General features: G+C 45.1%; 1 protein-coding gene across 1 annotated transcript in view; it reads left to right on the forward strand.

The window, feature by feature from the left end:
* The window catches only part of LOC107312875 (gamma-aminobutyric acid receptor subunit gamma-4), a 31,984-nt gene extending 11,963 nt beyond the window's left edge, over positions 1-20,021 (forward strand). Inside the window, exons 4-9 of the mRNA XM_015860693.2 lie at positions 9,063-9,283; positions 9,881-9,963; positions 11,265-11,402; positions 12,863-13,015; positions 14,650-14,852; positions 15,943-20,021. Of these exons, the coding sequence (XP_015716179.1) occupies positions 9,063-9,283; positions 9,881-9,963; positions 11,265-11,402; positions 12,863-13,015; positions 14,650-14,852; positions 15,943-16,242 (1,098 nt within the window). The 3' untranslated portion in view covers positions 16,243-20,021. The remainder of the gene's footprint in view (positions 1-9,062; positions 9,284-9,880; positions 9,964-11,264; positions 11,403-12,862; positions 13,016-14,649; positions 14,853-15,942) is intronic.
* Positions 20,022-20,773: the final 752 nt, after the last annotated feature.

Below are 20,773 nucleotides of genomic sequence, written 5' to 3' on the forward strand. Positions count from 1 at the left end.
AGCCAGCACTGGGGGAGCAGCTCTCCAGACAAAATTAAGACAAAATTAGTGGGCATTCTGAGGGCAAATGGGTTGAGGGACAACCAAAACATTCCCATGTGGCATCATCAGAATGCTTTGATTTGCTTTTCATTTGGTGATAAATTCTGCCCTATAACTAAAGCATCAGAGCGAGGGCTGGGAAATAGAAGTTGAAATGAAATGAATCAGATAAGGGTGAAGCAAAATATTTTGCTCACTTACTGATGGAGGAAAAAAGTTTCTAAGCAAAATGATGTGGTTGCAGTAATTCACTTCAGATTTTGACGCTTTTAGTTTATTTTCAGGAAAGTTTTTTTTCGGTAGATATTGGTTCTATTTATTTCCTGCACCCTCAGATGAAGCCATCCTACCATCTCCCTTAAAGGCTGGCGTGAAATCTGCCTGCAGTAAAGTGTGCAGTGAAATGGCACGTTTCTTCAGATTCAGCAGCCGTGGGGGACCACAGGCAATATGCATCACAAACCTCGCTGTGCCTTGATGCTAAATGCTGAATACTTGGTCCGTTACCTCCCAGTAGAGGTGTTGAGAGATGGAGACAGAGCTTATGGTGTCAGGGCAGGGCTGCTCGCCCCAGCTTCATGTGATGAGGCTGTCAGTGAGGGGTTGCTGTATAATCACCCATGACACAAAGTGCATGTGAGCAGGCCTGAGCCTCCACGTGGGGCTGTGGCAGCACTCTGCTTCTTTCTGCCTCCCCCCAATGCATGTCTTGGGTGCCTCATTCTTCAGCCTTTTGTGCTGGTTGTACATGTTATAGGGTCACAAGTGAGGGGGCAGGTAGGGTTTTGCAGCTATACAGCTGTATTGCATACAGCAGGCCAGCTTCCCCAGCACAGGAAAAGAGTTATTTGCACTAACCAGATGCTATGGGAAGTAAGGTTTGCCTGGTGGCTGGTGTCCTGGCTTCCAAATGGCAGCCACACCTGGCTGAAATGTGGCTATGCTGTTGGAGAGTCACTTGGCCTGATGTCCCTTCTGTAACTGTGCTCCGGCTTGCTTTGTCCTTGAATATTCAACAACTGATACAGAAATTATCCTTCTTCTGTAACCTGATTCCTTTCTCCCAGCTGCTTCCCTCAGACTGCGCTCCCTTGAAATCACATTAGGCTGGGCTGTGATTTTATGGTAGCTTGAGAAGAAGAACTGAGAAAGGAAAAAACAACACGAAGCGGGGAGAAGGAGCTAAATTGAGGAACTGGCAGGGCCAGGAGAGAAAGCTGGCAAGCACAGCAAGGGGCATGAGAGACAAGATGAAACAGGTTTCCTTGAAAGAGTCATTGGAGCAGAGTACACTCGTTCTTTAGCTCGGAGCAGGAGGGAGCAGTGTCAGGAGTGAGAATGTCTGCACAAAGCCCTCGCCCTCTGTGTAAGCAGAACTTCCTCAGATTCTCAGATTTTCTTTCTGTTTTTTCCTTCTTTCTTCTTTTTTTTTTTTTTTCCTTTTTTTTTTTTTTTTTTTTTTTTCCTTTTTTTTTTTTTTTAATTTTAGATATATATTTTTTCCTTGGAGATGAGGTTTAGAAAGGGATTTTTACATGCAAACACCTGTTTTCCTTCTGGCCAGCACGTGTTTTTCTTTACAAAGGACAGCAATTCAGGGATATGAGCAGTGGGAGTGCACTGTGCCCTCTGACACCTGTTTTGGTCAGAGGACAGAGCAGCATCTGCTTCTGTGTCATGGGCCCAGTAGGTCAGTCAGAGGAGAGCATAGTTAGGAGAAGCCTGCAGTGCATTCCCTGCTCCATATACTCTGTCCCTAAACTCCTGCAGTTGGCCATAGTAGGAGTCTGTTGGGACAAGAGGACGCTACCTGATGTCATTTGCCCATTCTTATCCTCTCTGTTTTTGCACACTGCTGTGACACATCATGCAGTTTCTGTGCTGAGACGATGCTTCCAGCTCTGGTCCACATAGAAAGCAAAGCTCTCATGGCTCCCTTTCTCTGCCACCCTTCCCTTGCCATCTTGACTTCAAATCACAGCGTCTGTAGCAACTTCTCCATCCTTTAGTCAGGAGTGGGAGGGACTTTCTTTATTCTCTTTGCATGACAATTAGCATCCAGCTGAGATCATTAGGCATGTTTCAGTCCATAGAGAGACTCAGTCCCTGCCCTGGAGAGCGTACGCCTTACTCGATGAAGCAAAGTCCCATAAGGAGGTAGCAAGGGGGTGGGAAATGATGTGATGCTTGAATAGGGCCACTATAATTGAAGCTGTTTCTGTTTGTGGGGGTGTATGGGCAGGGTAGCGATGCCTTCTTGATGAGGCAGAGAAGCAGAGTCATAATCTACAGACTGAAGGGAGTGCAGAGAGGGATAGGGAAAGGAGATGATTGAAAGCAGAGTGCTGAGACCACTGTAGAAGTGTGTGTTTTGCAGCAAACTGCTTGACCTCTGTAAGATTCTCAGCTCTCTCCAAGCAGTGCAGAAGGAACTGGGTGTAAGTAAGAATCAGAGCCTATGTCTCAGAGGCAGTGCTGAATTCAACACCTCCCAGTCCATTGGGTGAGCCAGCAGCAGCAGCAGGCTATGTTATGGTCCCATAAAAAAATAGTGGTGCTGCTGAACCAAAAGTTCAGAAGGGTCTGCATGAGGTGCCAGGTTGGAGGTGGAGGGATACACCCAGTTGATGAGCCCTACACCCAGGGGGCTGCAGCAGCTACTTCTGCAGTCCTGGTCAGCATCAGACTGCCCATAGTGGTGCTTCGTTTTAATTGCAGTGAGTGGCATAGGAATGGGAGGTGCAATTAAAGGAATTCCAGCATCTCATCTGAATCTTACCAGGCTGTCCTGGGGGAGCATCCTTGTCGAGTTAATTGCACACAGTGAGAAGGTTCAGCTTTTAGCCTTTTCAAAGGAAATCTCTTCTTGTCTCATCAAACACCCTATTAGCTTAAAGGACAAATAAACGAGCACCTGCCCAAAGTGCTAAGTATTCTTTTGCCATCATCCTATGAGGTTCTGTCCTTACCTGTCTCTCCTGACACCTGCTTTCTTCTTCCAGCACAGAGTTGCTGCAAGACCAATGTCATGCATTCAGAGGTAAAGTTTGATATGCAAGCAACACTTCAGCCATGAGTGGCTTTGCTTTGCAAGCAACCCAGGCATTTCCTAGAGATCACAGTAACTGGGCTGCATCCTTACTTGGCTCTGAAGGTGTTTACACATCACTTTCCACCCAGGCCATGCCCTGTTCAGAGGGTGATGTGAATACAAACTGAAAGGAGGCACCTTCTTCCCTGTGGTGCTTTGCATAGTACTTCATTAAGTGTTCAGGATCTTCCTTTTTAATCAGTTCTGTCCCATCTGTATATAGCATCCCATGTCTCTGCCTTTTCAATAATAGCCTCATCAGGGACAGTGCAGACAGACTGTGCTTCTATAAACCAGAGTCTGGCTGATGTCATGTCTCGACTCAAGGACTTTCCTTGATCCTTTGGGTAATGATTGTTAATCAGATGCTACAAAACATACACGTCCAGGTCACACGCCCCTGAAGCTCACAGTGACAGATTTCTATGTACTGGGTTACATTCCCATGAACAGAGGAGCAGGTACAATGAAAATCATCACCTGTCTTGGGGGTTTCACATAAGGAGAGAACATTCTGAAGGACAGCAGTCTGGGTTTGTTGGTGTGTATAAAAGCCTGCTTTTCCTGGTCAGCAGAGTTACTCAAAAGCAAGATGGCTTGCATTCAAACATGCTCAGAGCATTCTGTGCCAGCAAACCAGTTAATTTTCATGGCATTGGGTGGTCTGCAGCTGGGGATCTGGAACTTACCAGAACTACAGCTGCCTGTTTTGGAATCTGTAACTCTGTGGATCATCCTCACCATTTTTGCCAGTTTTTATGTGAAGGAAGCTCAGACAGGGAACTGCACTACAGGAAAGATATCTCAAAGTTTAGGTCTCTTTTTGTGCAGCTGGGACTGAGCATTTTGTCCCTGCTTGCACATGCACAGGAGCAGACATGAGCAGAGGTGTGTGGGAGCTGGCAGGCAGAGATCTCAGGAGGCAGCACTTGGTGTTGAAAGCCCTGTCCACTTCCATCTGCAGAGACTGCAAAGGTGAGCAAACCATGATCGGGGAGTTTGCAATCGACAGCATAGCGTGTACAGCATATCTTGTTTGAAGGCACCTGACAAGAGCACAGGACATGGTGATGGTTTTTAACAGCGAGGTTGTATTATAAAAAGAACGCTGTCTCAACTGAGATTCCCAGGGCAGAGGCAAAAGACATTCAGACAAGGACGGCACTGCAGAAGTGAAACAGATGGGAAGTTCAGTGTGTCACCTTGAAAACACAGATCATTGGAGCTCTGTTCTTGTTGTCCTTGAGAGCTCCCCCAGTCACTCCAGCATTATGGCCAGAGAGCTTTCTGGCATGTGATTTGGAGAGGAGGATCTTGCAAACATAGTAGAATTTATATTCTCCTTCTTTTGCTCTTTGCGTTGGGAAGACAAAACTGAGTCTCCCTTTACTCTGAGGTCTGCACAGTTCTGTTGCACTGGAGGTTTATTCCTTCCTTTCCATCACATCCTGCATTCAGGAGTAGCACCAGAACAGGGAAGTGGGGGCATTCAAAGCAAAGTGGTCATTACAGTGGGTCAGTGACAGGACTAGGGGAATCCTGGCACTGCCCAACCTCTGGCATGCATCAGCCTATGCTGTTAGTAAAAGTACACTCTGCTGCCTTTTAACAGTGCTTACACATCATTCTAGAAGGATGTTTCTGCTCACAGTCTCAGTGGACAAGAACTTCTGCATCAGATTTGAAGGTTATTCTGAAATAAGGTTATTTTATTTAGCTATCAAAGCATGGAGAGCTTCTCCAGACCTTTTGTGTGTTCCCCACAACGTGAAGCTGACTGCAGGGAGCAGCTCAGGTGTTGTCAGATCTGTTTGCAGGCAGGGAGGGATGCGTGGGATGCTGTGGAGAGGGAAATGCTCGCCTGCACAAGGCTGTGTGGGTGAGGAGTTGCTCAGTGCGGCTAGATCTGAAGAAGCTTCCTAGCGTGAGCTGCACCCACCAAGCCTTGAAAGAAATATGCCCCATTCCTGGGTCTCCTCCAATATCTCCTGAGATATTACTGAGTTATGCAGCATCTCAAAGGGTGTGCCTGAAATAGTTGCTTTATTTAGCCCTATGGTGAAGTGAAAGCGTGGACCCATCGAATTCATGTCAGCCCACCTGAAATGCTAGCCATGCTTCCCAGGCTAGCAGCTTGCTTTGTTGTGCTGCACAAGGGATGTGCTTGGAGATACAGAGAGAACTAGGTGCCACAAATAGAGAAAAATATCAGAGCAATAAAAGCTGGAATGAATCTAGCTGGGGTTTTAATCCCTCATCCCCTTTCTTCAGCTTGTGGCTTTGCTTTTCTCTTTGGCATCTGACAGAAACATGAGCTCTAAATAAAACAGGGGGAGAATCTCATAGATGAATACAGAGAGACAGGTGCCAATACAGGTGTCAATTTGCAAATTACACAGCATGGGGATCTTCTGGCAATGCACAACTGTGTTTATCTGGTGCACAAGGTAACCTGAAAATGCAGAATGTGGGGTTTTGGGTTGTGTTGTGCTAACCCTGTGAGTTTAAGCTGCAAGTCTGAAACTGGGCAGCCCTAACCTTTATTAGGCAATGTGTGATTCACAAGGTGGAACTTAATCTCAATTAGAGCTCCTGGGGTCAAATCCAACTGGAAATGCTGGCTGATCCCTCATGTGTGCACAGAGGTGAGGGAGGAGGCACAGGAAGGAGCTAACTGGGTTGCCTGCTGAGGGTGCCCCAGTAACCAGCAGGTAACCAGTGCTGATGCTGCAGGGTGTTCCTTGGCTTTAGATAAATGCACGTGATGCTGTGTAAGTGTTCCAGTGTATTTCAGTGTTTGCTCTACTGATATATTACTGTATTATTTTATGACTGAAGTTTGGTGTAAGATTACATTCACGCCAAAGCGTGTGTGCTACTCCACATGTGATCCAAATGGCGCAGCCCAACTCTTAGAGTGATACCTCTTTTTTCTCTGGTTCCTTCTGTTGAAAATCCTAAAAAGCCCATGCTGTTACAGAGAAGTTAACAACCTCCATGTGCCGCACAGCAGATGGTACCGTAATGTTGGAGGCGTTTTTTACAATAACCTTTTTTTCACATGGGGAAATTGAGGTGTAGAGAAGTTTCCTTCTGATGCTTGAGAATGAATCAGTGGCGAAGAGAAAACGCACGGGTGCAGGAGTTCAAGAAACAGCACTTCCTTATGTTTTAGGGGCTGAGCTCATCCTGATGCCAGGTCCCTTGGAGAGCAGGTTGTTTTCTGGTAGTCCAGCTCCACAGAATGGATCTCACTGAAACATGGTGGTGTGAGTCTTCTGAGGTAGGATCCATGGAAAGAAAAAAGTGTCATTCCACACTGTTTTTGTTGCCCACTGCTGGTGCTTTGGGCAGCTTTGCAGCAAGCCATGTAAGTGATGGTCTCCTGATGAGAAGTGAAGCACAAGGGCAGAAGGTCCTTGTGGAGCCGCAGATCATTCCCTTCACAAATACTTCCTTGGAGGAAAGAAGAATGTGAAAAGCGCAATATCAAAAGGATCAGAAGGCTGGCTATCCAGAAAAGGCAGTGAATTATTCATAGCAGTAGCCAGAATTATTGGTGAGATGCCCAAATGCCAGATTTATATATTTTCATATAAATCTTACCTCCAATAATTCTGAATGAAAATACATCTGTAAATACCAATGTTTCCCAATGGGCTCCCCATCTAAAGGCAAGGGATCTGCATCAGCTAGTGAGCAATTCTTCATGAATAAGAGCCACTGAAATTAGATCAAACTACAAGACAATGACAGTAACAGCTCTGATTTTTCAGAGCAGCTGAATTACTTGTGTTCTACACTTGCTGCAGAGGCTGTCAGTGGCACAAGAGGAGCTCTTTAATGCTGATCCTTTCTGAAAGCCTGGGCTTGACAGCAAGTGCTAAACCTCTGGGATCTCTGACCCTCAGCTCTACTGAAACTTTAGCATTGGTTGTCCTAGACCTGAATAATGAACTTTGCAGCATGGCCTCTGACCCGAGCAGCCAACCCTATGTTGAGAACTCCCAGTGTTTTCTAGTTAAGTGGTAGAACTGATGGGTGGCATCTAACCTGGATATATCATTGCATTTTTGTTGTTGTTGTTGTCTTCTCCTACATCTATTCCTGAGGAGGAGCAATGTAAGCTTGTAGTGACTCAGAGCTTTCAGAAGTTTGAGATGAACATTAAATGTTATTATGGTCCCAGCAGCTGGCACGGAAAAGAAAATGGTCCCAAGGTGATCTCTATCTCACTGTTTCGCAGTATAAGCCATGCCTCCATCACCACATACCCTACTTCCCAGCAGTACCCATTGTGATCCAGAGCATTCAGATGCTGGAGGGGTCTTTCCCTACCACCTGTATTCAGGCAGTGGGCACACCTGTACACCTGGCTTTGAGGACTGCTGTTGTCCGAGCTTTGTGACTCTGAAAGGGAACAGTGTGCCTCCTCGTGTCTGTTTTGAATCATCTGTGGAGGCAATGCCATCACTTTTAACTTGCTTTAGCTTAACGTGCAGCATCTGTTTCTATTTAGAGCTATTTTAGGACCTCATTTTCATTACCTTGGCTCATCCCCTTGTCTAACAAGGGTGAAGGATCAGCCTAGAGAGTGAATTGGCCACCTGATGGCAAATGCTCTTTTTTCATCATCTCATTCCTATGCAAGGGACATTTTGGTACCAATCATTCATTACCAGTTGGCTGACAGCAGAGCAAGGGTGAGGAAAATGAAGCGGAGAGCTGAGTGCTACCCTGCTCTGCCTCCTCCAGGCAGGACACCATGTCCGAGGGAGTGACCTAGGAGCACCACATTTATTTTAATGGCATGGTATGAGAAGTGAGATCTGAACCAGCAGGGAGGGCAGCAGAGGGAAGGACATGCCATAGTTATAAAAATTACACTGAGATAAATCAATAGAGGGAGGAGGAGAGATGGCAAAGTCAGACTTTGTTCCTTTGCCCACAGGAGAAGGAAACAATACTTCCATGGTCATGGTTGTTTAACACTGAAATTGGAGCAAAGACCAAGTCAAAGAGGAGCTGTCAGGAGCAGGTGACAGCCATCAGTATGGGCTGGTGGACCTGGATTCAGGCTGGGGGCCTTGTTCAGACAACCACTGAGTGCCAGACATGTTCCTGCATGGCACTAATTAGCACCTTTTCCGTCAGACTGAAAAAAAGGGTAAGGAGCAAATTGATTCACAGCAGCAGCGGCAAGCAGCAGAATGCTGGGCTAATGATATGAACGAGTGCCAGTCCAATCAAAAGAGGAGTTACCTCCCAGAAGTGCTAGTTACCAGTTAGCTGGATACTCTGTCTCTCACTAAAACTGAAAGTTCTCATTATGCTGGAAGCCCTGTTTTCTGTCAACAAAACACTCAAACACATGTTGAACTAATTGCACCAAAAAAAAGAGATGGATCCATAGCAGCTCTTCCCAAGCTTCCTTTTCTAATCCTCAGCAAAATGTATCTACCCGGGAACCCTCAGTGTCTCAGTTACTCATATAAATGATTTACACTCTGAGTTCTGTATTTCACGGGGTTAATGCACAACACCACTATGGTTACATGTACAGATTAGGTGTATAGAGCACTGCTGGGCTTTGTCCTGATAAACAACAGAAAGAGCTGTCTGTTTGCATTCTCTGGTTAGCTGGCAAGCAGCTTTCCTTGCCTGTACTTGAAATGTGTACCTGAACTTAAGACTGGATTTAGTTGGTGTCTGCACAGTGTTTGGCCCTTCCTAAGTGTGGTGTGGATGTCCTGACCCTGAGCCAGAAGTGAACTAGGAAAGTTGTCAGTGGATACAGACGTTGGCTCCCAAACTCCAGAGGTAAATGTTTGGACCGTGACTCCAAATCGGTGGGCTCCAGACCAAAAGACATGGCTCTGCTTTTCCTGAATCCATCTCAGAAAGGTGTATTCTTCTTTCTCTTTCACAGGAATACACCATTGATATCTTCTTCGCTCAGACATGGTACGACCGGCGTCTTCGTTTCAACAGCACCTTGAAGGCTCTCACACTGAACACTAATATGGTGAGCCGCATCTGGATCCCAGATACCTTTTTTAGGAACTCCAAGAGGGCTGATTCCCACTGGATAACCACTCCGAATCAGCTCCTCCGCATTTGGAATGATGGAAAAGTGCTCTACACACTCAGGTATGTGCAGAAGGCACTTATAGGTGGCTGCTGAGGTGAGGAAGCGAGATAGCCAAAGTAGCATTTTCCAGCTGTAGAAGGACAGAGTAGTGGAGAAGGTTCACAGTGCTGATGTTCCCAGACATGCAATACTGGTTGCAGAATGAGCCTCCTCTTGGTAAGAAAAGAGCTCACCCCAAAATGTTAAACTATTTTTCTGTATCGTACTGAGACAGAAGTCAGAAGCATAAATGGTTTCCAACATGAAAACTGTGTTAATTTTTGTGTTGGTCAGCCCAGTCATTTTGATTTGATAATAAACATCTGTGCTTTTCCCCCATAAATTCCCACTCTCAGAAATGAATCTGAAAAGCTCACTAAACAAAAAGGCTTGTTGAATGTGAAAATTAGATGTTTTTCCTCACTTTGAAAATATCCAAACATATGCTTTGTTTTGCTGCTGTTTTGAAATGTTCCTGCAACCAGCCAGATCTTCAACAAATTAGTGTCTCTCTTTTAAGGAAGCGAGAATCCCTCTGTCACATTATGGTGTTGAAATCAAACTACCTTCACTAGAACAAAAACATCAGCCTTGCTCTCTCTCCCTTTCTCTCTCAGGCTGACGATCGAGGCGGAATGTCTGCTCCAGCTGCAGAATTTCCCAATGGACACTCACTCCTGCCCTTTGGTTTTTTCTAGTTGTGAGTATCCATATTTTAAAAATAGTTTTAGAAGGCATCTGGAGAAACTTCAGCACAGTAAAACTCTTTTATAAAGGAGACCCTCTTCCATTTTATCTGCATTTTCACCCAATTTCTGTGTTACTCTTCGAAGGCTATTACTGCTCATTCCCTAGAGCATCCTCCCAATCTTGGTCTAGCAGAGGTATTCAGATACAGCACCTCTGAGTTTCTTCTTCATCTGGGTGGACAGTTAGAGGTGTTTATTTCACTGACCTGGTCATTCTGATCTCCTGGACAAGATATTCTGCCTTACAACTTCATTCTCTTCTTACTCTCCAAGGGAACAGAGTAAGGGAGACTCCAGCTTTGGGTACTTTCTGTACCCATTGGTACAGAAAAGCTGTATCTCCATTGGTAATTTTGTCTTCCTGCACTGAGAGATTCCTGTCCTCATGAGTTGGTTGGGAACCTGATTTAGTTGCTGTACTCCTGTTTTGGACTCTCCCGCTTCCCCTGCCACAGAGGAGATGCAACTCACATGGCTCTGAGTTGCTTCAGAAGGAAGCAACAAGCTGAGGAGATACCACTGCCTCATCTCTTGCCATCCCTCATTCTTTGCTAATTAACTGTACATGCCATGTGTTCTTGATAATTAGAAACACGCTGTGATTTAGCTGCCAAGCTTTGCTCCTTTCCTCCTCTGAGGAGCTTTATTGTAGGTGTCAAGGTCTCTTCTTCACAGTAGGCTTGTTTCTTTGCCAAGAAAGCCAAAACCAGGAGAAGCCATGCTCCAGCCTGCAGGAGCTAGACCTCCTTCTCAATGGAAGGCACAACCCTTCTTCTCCATACAAAGATCTGCTCCCAGGACGTGTTTCTTCCCACGTTGGCAGCTTTGTATTCTTGGTGTACTGATATCTGGGAAGGAAGAGTAGCCATAAGAACTGGTGAAGGCCACGTGCTGCCAAGGGATGTTGAAACCCTTAAAGATTTCATACTGGGAGAGTCCTGCTACACCAACTCACATCTAACACTCACCACTGCAGTACTCGGAAAGGCTGCATTTCTAGCATTGCTTTCCCCCCCCCCTAGGACTGAAAGTGGTCAACAAAAGGAGATGCAGTCCCTGCACCCACTGACATTAGATCACCATTAGGGATACCTAATGGTGATCTAATCAAGGGCATCAGAAATATCTACCTGAAAACTTCATGTTTTCAGAGGACCTAGACTACAGTGCAAGTACTTCTGTAAACCAAGGTGGTGTGTGAGAGGGAGGCACACCATGTACTCTCTTGCTGATGTCTTTCTCTTTTCCCCAGATGGCTACCCACGTGAAGAGATTGTCTATCGATGGAGACGCTATTCCATTGAGGTCTCTGACCAGCGCACCTGGAGGCTCTACCAATTTGACTTCACAGGGCTGAGGAACACCTCGGAAGTTCTCAGGACTGGAGCAGGTAAGGCAAAGGGAGACAGCCCACAGAAACACCGGTACATCAGAGACCTTCTGAGACACAAAGGGGCCACCAAACAATTCTGTGGGTGGAAGGGGAGGTCACAACAGTACAGTTAGAGGAACATTAAGAAAGGAAAGATGGACCTTTACTAAAAGGGGCAGTAGTAATGAAGTTGAAAGGTGCAGCGAAGCCAAAGCAGTGTAGGCCAGAACACAGACACTTTGGAACTGTAGGGTGATAATGCTGATGTGAATGAAGCTATCCCTAGTCAAAGAGTTATGAGGAAGAAGAGACAGAGTTAAGATTCCTTCTTGGCAGCGTATGTGAATGCTATGTAGATTCCTGGATGATTAACATCAGAACACAGACAGAGAAATCAGAATTTGCAGATCTCAATTCTGTCTTGGTCTTTCCTTCTGTAAAGTAGTATGTGGCTGAACACCTGAACTATGATTTAAGAGCCAGAAGAAATGCTGCATGTGTGAAGGAACAAAGAAATGGAGGCCCTTCAGCTCCTCACATCCCGCTTCCTTTCCACAGACAACTAAGGAAAGCCTCTTTGGATTGCTGACTATGCAGTCAAATGTGCATGGGTCAATATTTTTCAGTCCCCTGAAGCAGCAAGTTCAAGCAGTGATCTCCCACTCTAGAGAGAGCTACTAATGCCAGCCTCTAATTTGGATAGAAAAGCAGCACAAACCAGGATGAGGAGTGATGCAGTAAAAGTGTCTTGAATGCACCAGTTTGCCATTTGTAATTCTCTTTCTTGGTAATTGCTTGCAGGCTCCATCTTAACCCCAGAGTTATCGGGTTGCTTTCTTTCAGTCCTCATTATAAGCCTCTGAAAAAGAGGAAGAACTTCAGCTCTGAGTTGCCAAATGAACAATTAGGATGTCTACCACCACGTACCTTTTCCAGGGGTAGAACCAGAATCTAAGAACTGATTGAAGGACACCTCTTTTGTCGCAGCTCAGGTAGTTAGTTGACAAGACAGGCCATGTAGCCTTGTTATAGCTAAAAAGCTTTCTATAGAAAAGAAACCATTGAAGCAATCAGCCAAAGATTAATACTCTCCTGAGTTTCTTCCCTGAAACTTTCCCTGACAGAGTGCTATTCAGTGTGCATGGCCAGCCAGCTGGCCAGTTAGGCAAACGCAAAATCAACTGTTAAACTGGTCATGAAGCCAGAAAATCAGACAGCCACAGAGCCAGCCTGCCAGGGAGGTAGCCACAGAACCCACTAGCTGCTAAAACAGCAAGCCAGCACAATGCCAGAAAGCCTACCTCAACCAGGCACGTTGCTATCTGTGAAGCTAGGGAGCTGAGCAGTCACAATGTCAGGCACAAGGACAGCCAGATGGGCACTTAAAACAACAGAAACACTCTGAATTCTGAAGCTTTCTGCATCTTAGTAAGCTACATGTTGTGATTCCAGCGTCTCTTTCGCTTCTTTTTTTCTAGGGGAGTACATGGTGATGACAGTTTCTTTTGACTTAAGCAGACGTATGGGTTATTTTGCCATTCAGACTTATATTCCCTGCATCCTGACTGTTGTTCTTTCGTGGGTTTCCTTCTGGATCAAGAGAGACTCTACACCAGCCAGGACATCTCTGGGTAAGAGAAGGGCTGTTTCATACATGATGCTTGTTGACCACTGCTGCAACATTAGCAGACTGGAACTGCTGGAATATGAAAGTTCCTAAAGCATTTAGGCATTATTAAGCTTAGTGACGTCCACCCCTCTTTCTGTTTATAGCACCATTCTCAAGCTCAGCTGAATTTCTACCTATCTGTGCTTGCCTGGACTTCTGAACTAATTTAAGATGGCAAAAGACTCATTTCTTGATCTCAGTTTTGAACATGGCCTTCTCAAGTGGATAGTGTGGTATTCTTATGCTCCAAAAGGGATGTACTGAGGCACTGCAGTGCTGACTGAAGATCTCTGTCCACATGCACCACATGCATGCCTTCTACATCTCCTCATCACTTCTAAGGGGCTCAGTGTAGGTCCAGTCACATGAAGGTTGTAGGGTAATGAGCAAAGTTGCTTGGCCATATAAATAGAATCCCAAACTGTCAGGAGCTGGAAGTTCAGTAGGTACAGACTTTGTCAATTACACTGTAGTGGGAGCTCAAAGAATGGCAACAATTTACCTATTGTTTAGATCCACTCCACAATCTGCAGTGGCTCTTTGAGGCAGGATAAAGCTCATGTTGATTGAATCCTGCTCTGATAGGAGCTAGAGAGAGCTTTACAAATCTTTAATGCACTTCAGCTGCATCTGCATTTTGCAGAAAGCTCAGCTTCCCTGTGCTGTCCCTCCAGCCAGCCCAGCTGACTTTCCCTTTAATTGAAGGTATCATTCCCAGCCCTGCCTACAGAGACAGGCTCCCACAGGAGGCAGACCTTTGCTGTAGGAAAGAATGTCAGCACATAAAGAATAATGTGTTCTTCATATATATGATCGCCACTACATTTCAAGCCCATTGGCCTCCATTAAAACGATGTAAACTGGACTAGTTCAATTGGCATTTCAAATGTATGGGAAGTCACATCACAGTTGCAAATGAGATAGGAAAATATGAAAATCTCATGTTATGCTCCCACCCAGAGCCACTGGGCTGAGCACCTGTGTGACAGGTGGATTTAGATGAGCACTAGAGAAAGAGAAGCAGGTGAAATTGCCGCAGCTTTCTCCACATCCTAAAAGCTATGGCTGAGAGCGCAATACCAACTCTTGGAGCTGATCGTGTATTGGTTCCTAATGCCTGATCTCTGAAAACAGGTTTGTGAGCATTAATGCTACTTAGAAATCCATTCCAAGCCTCATTTGAGCCACAAGAGATTCATTACTATCTCCCATCCAGTTGATGAGCCATTGGGCCAATTCCATCCCGAGGACAAATACTCAAAGGGAGAACAATTCATCCACTGCCTGCCCAAAGATGCCTAGCAGTTATTTCCTAACATCCAAGCCATTGCACTCTGCACGCAACCTTAAACGGAGTTCAAGTTCTGTGCTCCTTTACCAGTATATGTTGATGGCCTGTGCAATGTTCTGGTTTCAGACAGCTCTTTTTCCATGGTGCGTTGTTGGAGGTTACTGCAGGACCAGAGTCTGGCTAAGCAGAGCAAAAAAGGGACCAGATGTCTAAAGAGGGGAAATTGAGGTGTTTGAGGGACTGAGAGCATGCTGGAGACAGAAGTGCTTTTCTTCATTAGCTGAACTAGCTCTTTTTGCTCTTAGGTATCACCACTGTGCTAACAATGACCACGCTGAGTACCATCTCCCGCAAGCACCTCCCCCGTGTTTCCTATATCACAGCCATGGACCTCTTTGTGTCTGTGTGCTTCATCTTCGTCTTTGCAGCTCTCATGGAGTATGCTACACTCAACTACCTGGTGGGAAACAAGAAGCCACTGGAGCACAGCAGCAGGAAAGCCAGACTGGTAGGTTGAAGCAGCCAGCCAGCAGAGCTGTATATGGTTAGAACTCCAAGCCCTTCAGGAATCTCTCTCCTGAGCCTGTACTGGAAACTGCTGAAATTGTTTAGTGCCTGACATGTACTTTGCTCATAAAGTCCTCAAACCAATCTGTGAGCTGGGTCAGAATGCTTGAAATTCAGACGCAACCAGAAAAATCCCTCGAAACTCCCATAAAACAAGGAGGTCTCTGTCAGGGCCAGGAACCCTGTACTTAATTGCTGGAGAGCTTGTCAGTATAGTTTACATGACTGAACATAAATGTCCACTTTAAGATAGAGCAATCCACACCCAGGCTCTTCAGTCTTTACTGATTTAATCTTTAAGGATTACATAAGTATCTCAGGTCACAGAGATGCAGAGACCTACTGTCTTTTGTGGTCTGTCATCAGAAAATCTGCTGAGTGTGGAGACAGCAAACCCAGAGATGCCATAATCCTCTTGCTATCAGCCTAGGCTTAGTGCAGATACATCTGACACATCAGATGAAGCAGGTCCCTGAGCCGACACACAACTGAAAACAAAAAGACAGATCTCTACCTCCCCACTCTCCTTTCCCAGCACAGGTGGAGAGAGCTCCTCCGTGAGGTTGGTGATATGCCTCCTCTACTGGGGCATGAGATTAAGAATTGAAAACAGCCTTCACCCCGCTATCCTCCAGCAGATGAACAGCAACCAGAAGACATACCTGGACTGTGTGCTCTGCCCTCAGAGACAGCAGAGCTCAGGGGAATGAGGGAAGGGGCTTGTACAGCTGGAAAGCAAACACCCTACTTGCTGAGTGTGTCAGAGTTGGGGAATCATAGCAAGTAGATTTTTGCTGCCTAAATCTGTGCCCTAGGATGCCAGGGAGGAAACTCACAGTCATGCAGGTAACTGCCAAGTCTCCTCAGAATGCCAATTAGATGCAGAGAAGGGAGGTGAACAGTCATGTCCCTCCACTGAACTGCACCTATATTAGGAACTGACCAACTGACAGTTGGATAATTTTTATTGTATAAAATATGTTTTATTGCATTTTCTTTACCCATAATCCACTTACCCTTCCTCATTACAGCCACCTGCTGGTGCACAGGTGATGCCGTCCTTTACTGCTATCAACATCAACATCAACAACATCATGCACTGGCCCCCAGAGATAGAGGAGGATGAAGATGATGACCCTGGCTCTCCGTGCCTGGAAGGAAAGGAATGTGAGAGGTTCTTCTGCTGCATTGAGGACTGTCAGACAGGGATGTGGCGGGAGGGGAGGGTCCGCATACATATCTCCCGCCTGGACTCCTACTCCCGTGTCTTTTTCCCCACTGCCTTCCTGCTCTTCAATATTGTCTACTGGATTGCCTATCTCTATCTCTAGCCATTCTTCTTCCTCAGCTGGAATGGACTGGAGGCCAAAAAGATGAACTTTTCAAGGAGCATAGAGAGAACAGTGTCTCTTCAGTTTAGTTGATTGTCGCTCTGAACATTCCAACCTTCTTCCTACTCTCTCATCTCTTCTAAGAAGAACCAGACAGCTTTTTTTCTTCTTTTTTTTAATCTTCAAACCTATCTTTTTAGAGAATCTTCCCTTCTCCCGAACCCCATCTCCAGCACCACCAGCATTTGGCTCCTTGTAAGATTGCCCAAACAATTCCTATTCCCATCTAAATCATTAGGGATTTTGTCAAGAACAAAAACCTTGATGCTTCATTTCTCCATGCATACCTTCCCCAAAATTCCATGCGAAGTGATTGCAAATGGAGTATTCTGTGTAGTTACTAAGTCTGCAAAGAAAATAAAATGTATTTTACAACTTCTGTACCACCTACACCAGAATAGACTTTGTGGAGTGCTGAGGGCTTGGAAAGGTCAGAAAGAAAGAATGGTAAAAGAAGGCGATGATAGTACAGGTTTCCCACAGTAGCTGTACTTGATTGGAATGTTCTGAACCTGTCCAAAAAAAAACTGAGAGAGGCACAGACAAGGATGGATTAGCCACAAGCCTCCACCAGCTCCTTATAGGATATCTGCGGAGCATTCCTAATGCATCACTTCGCTTGTTGTACCAAGTGGCATCCAAGAAACTCACCCAGGGAGGCATTTATCTTCAGGTGGCAGTGAAAAGTGCCTCACAAGTTTTGGAAGGCTCACCTGCTTTACTGGAGCAGGCTTTTCAGGGCTTGTGTTGGCAATCAATTTATGACCAAGGCTTTGAGCAGTAAACACAGCTTACATTGAGCATAGCCAAAACAGGTAGAAAAGTCCTTGTGGTTTGAAGACTAGAAGCAGTCCCATGAATCCATAGAGCAGTAGACGTCTTTGGCTTCTCTCGTGTGATCGGGGCGCTATTCTATCATACGTGGTAGCAGGGTAGTGCTCTCATTTACAAGGACACTTGTTGAAACCATCAGATCTGTGCATGGTAGTAGATGCTAACTTGAAAAATGGGTATTAGAGAAAGGAATGCTATCAGCTATATGTGCTGCACTTACTGGTAGTGGAGGGAGCGAGTTCCTGCAGCTCAGACGTTTCCTTTTTTTTTTTTCTCTCTCTCTCTCTCTTTTTTTTTTTCTTAATTTAATATTTGAATTAAAAAACAGGCTTCATTAAAACTGAATGAATCCTTCCACTTGTCACCAACCCCTTTCCTTCCCAAAATGAAGAAAGGGAGCAAGTGCTCCTTGTCAGCTCCCCAGCAGATCAGGCACAGAGATGGCTGCTGTGCAGGACCCTGTCCACTGCAGTGGGATTCTTCAACAGCCCTAAAGAAAAGGTCTAGAGAAATGCAAAATATAGTCTAAAGTAGAAAGAAACTACATAGTGCAGAAAGGCAAATTCAAGTCCATTGTCTGTACCGTGTAAATCAGCTGCATCCCCATTTATCCTAGATGCTGAGGTGGACCACAGCATGACTGTGAAAGGCAGTGTGCCATTAATATTTGCTTACTCTGTAAATCACAAACAAAACCAATCTTTTTAAGAACAGCGTGTATTAGACAAATTGCTACTTAAAAGGCTCATCATGAGAAAAAAAAAAAGCTGGCACGACTGCAGAGGAAAGTTAGGAATGGTTGGCTCTTCGGACAGCTAATGGGCAGGAGGTTTTATATATCCTTAGAGAGCAATTTGATCTGGTTTAAAGATGGATTTCGACACTGTTAAATCTGATCTGAATAATGAAGTGTCACATTCAATTCATTCATAAATACAGCTTTACCTTGGTTCCAGAGGAACAGCTAGAGTGCCTAATTAAGTATACAATAGTACAACACTCAGCTAAGTATAACCTAATGGGGTCAGACCAGCATAGCTCTGGGAAGGGGAAATTGTGCCTGTCTAACCTGTTACTGTTCTTTTAAAATACCAAGTAAGAGATAAAGGTTACCCAGAAGCATAATTTGCTTAGCTACTCCGACAGCTTCTGAAAGGATGGAAAGAAATTATGGCGGGTGGTTCTAACTAAGGAAATTGATTTAGCAAAAGAATTATTAAGGAGGTTCTAATTAGAGGAAATTAACTGAGGAGAGGGGAAAAAGAATTGTTAAGGAGGCTCTAATTAGAGGAAATTAATGTTTTAGAGAGAGACACACAGAGAGGGAGAAGTCTAAGAAAAGAATCAAAACAACTTCCAGACAAGGAGGGCTGCTGGGTGACAGTGCCAGCTCCCAGCCAAGCAGGTTGATGTTCTTCTCCTGATAGCAAAGTACTATTAGATGTAGCAATAGAAAAAGCTCCTATGACTCAACTGTACTCAGACAGGGAGCTGAATTAGATAGGGACCTGTGATCTCAACAGGAAAGAGCATCCTAGATTAAAACTGGCTCACGTGACAGCATCTGAGTGAAGCATGTCTCCAGATGTCAGAAGACAGCTGCTAGTGTGTGGGATGGGATGCCCTGGTGGCAAGCCAAGGCCCATGTCAAGAATGATCATTAACAGAATGGTAGCATAAAAGGTATGCCTGCAATGCTGGCTATGGTGAACACAGGCAGCTGCACCTGGAAGGGAAGCATCCAAGACAGGACTGCTGGACAAGAAAATTTATCATACTTGCCCAAAAGAGTCCAAATATCTTAAACTCATTGGAGCTTCAGAGCACTTGGGAGCCTTATAGGATGCAGATGGTCATCATGGACACCAGAGTAAAGGTTTCAGCCCTGAGAGCAGCAGCATGATGAAATTAGACCTTTAACAGAATAAGTAACTCAGGAGAAAAGCACAGCATACAAGTGACCTAAGAGGATGATAGGGACTTGGGCAAAATAGACTTGAATGATTCTAACATTTCACACACACATATAAATAAATAAATAAGACAAAGCCAATACCTCGGTTATTTAACTAGTGATGGAGGAAAATAGCCCGTGTGGGCTGGAGCACAAGGAAACTGATTACTTAGGCTGGGTAAGGAGGAGGGAGGGGGCTTTTTGGCATAGGGAAATCTATGCCCATCACAAGTAGCTCAATAAATAAAGGCATGCACAAATTCAAGTACGTTTTTAGGTAAGCTTCAACAGTTTCTCAAAAAAGGAAAGCCAAGAAAAAACATATATATATATATATATATAATTACTTTGCAAAGCTTCCATTTCCTAAAAACAGGTGCAAAGAATATGGGGCACAGAGACCTTCAGCAGCCTGAATTTGTGGCCCTATTTGAGCAGGCATGCGAAGTCAAGCCCCACTGCTCCCTTCCCAAAACTGCTTCAACCACCTGCCTTTCCCTGCATTCTGTAGTTTCTGCCATCAAGCTGGAGTGCCTTTTTCGTATTGCAGCATCTTTCAGCTTGGGACAGCTGTTGCCTTTTCACCAGTCTGACTAGCTCGCTCCAGGGTACACAGCCCAAGAACATCTGGCTAATGATGGGGACTGAAAATGATGATCTCAGCATTATGTATGACGTTTTTTGTTTAGAAGACGAAACAAGTCAGAAAACAACAACAACAAAAAAAAAACGTTGATTTCTCATTTCTCTGTCTCCAATTCCTTCTTTCCCTCCAAATTATACCAGATAAGGGACCATTTTTAGACTGTAAGCTCTTCAGGGCAGGGACTCTCTTATTGTGTATTTGTACAGAGCCTAGTACACTAGGATTTGATCATTCATTGAGGTTTTGGGATGCTACTTATTATAGATAATAAACAACAGAATGGACTCTCTGTCTCCAATGACACCGTCTGTCTACACCATGTAAGATATCCCATTTGGGCTTCATGAACCAGCCAAGGGGACACATATCACTGCAGACGTGTACTCACCCATAACATAAACAGAGGCTGAAGGAGGGACCCTGCCTCCAAGAGGACGCAGCCCATATGTGCCACATCTCATGCTATTATATTACTCCCTCTCTCCCTTTAATTTTTCTCTAGGGCCATGTTTTCTGTGTTTCTTCCTGCCCCACACTGGTCCTGGGGTTTTCCCAATATATCAGGTGCCATCCCCAAGATCATTTCGCCCACGCATGGAGCAGGGCTGCAGCAGGGCCTTCTCATCGTCATGGAAACCATTAGGCCGCGGAGCTGCTGCCAGTGCTCAAACTATAAAATCATTGTGCTTCTAATGTGCTTTTTTATTCTTCTTCTTTTTTTTTTTTTTCCCTACCTTTTCATTGCTAACAGGAGGTGTTGTTATTTTCACTTGGATTGTAGTGAAGGGCTGTGCTACTTTCTGAGCAAGGCTGGGCTGCCAGCACATCCCAGGGCTGCCCCAGCAGATGGGCCAGAGGGCCCCATGGCTCAAGGCCCTTCTTGTGTGGGTTTATTTCTCCTCTTCATGCCAGACTCCTCATACAAAGGGAAGCTATTGATAAAATAAGGTGTTCTTCTCTTTCTGTTCAAATGTGCTATGTCTCTGCCCAAGCCTGGAACAGCACAGCAGGCAGACATGTGGTCATTACTCGCCTCT

The sequence above is a fragment of the Coturnix japonica genome, chromosome 4 (genome assembly GCF_001577835.2).
Source record: "Coturnix japonica isolate 7356 chromosome 4, Coturnix japonica 2.1, whole genome shotgun sequence".
Lineage (NCBI taxonomy): Eukaryota > Metazoa > Chordata > Aves > Galliformes > Phasianidae > Coturnix > Coturnix japonica.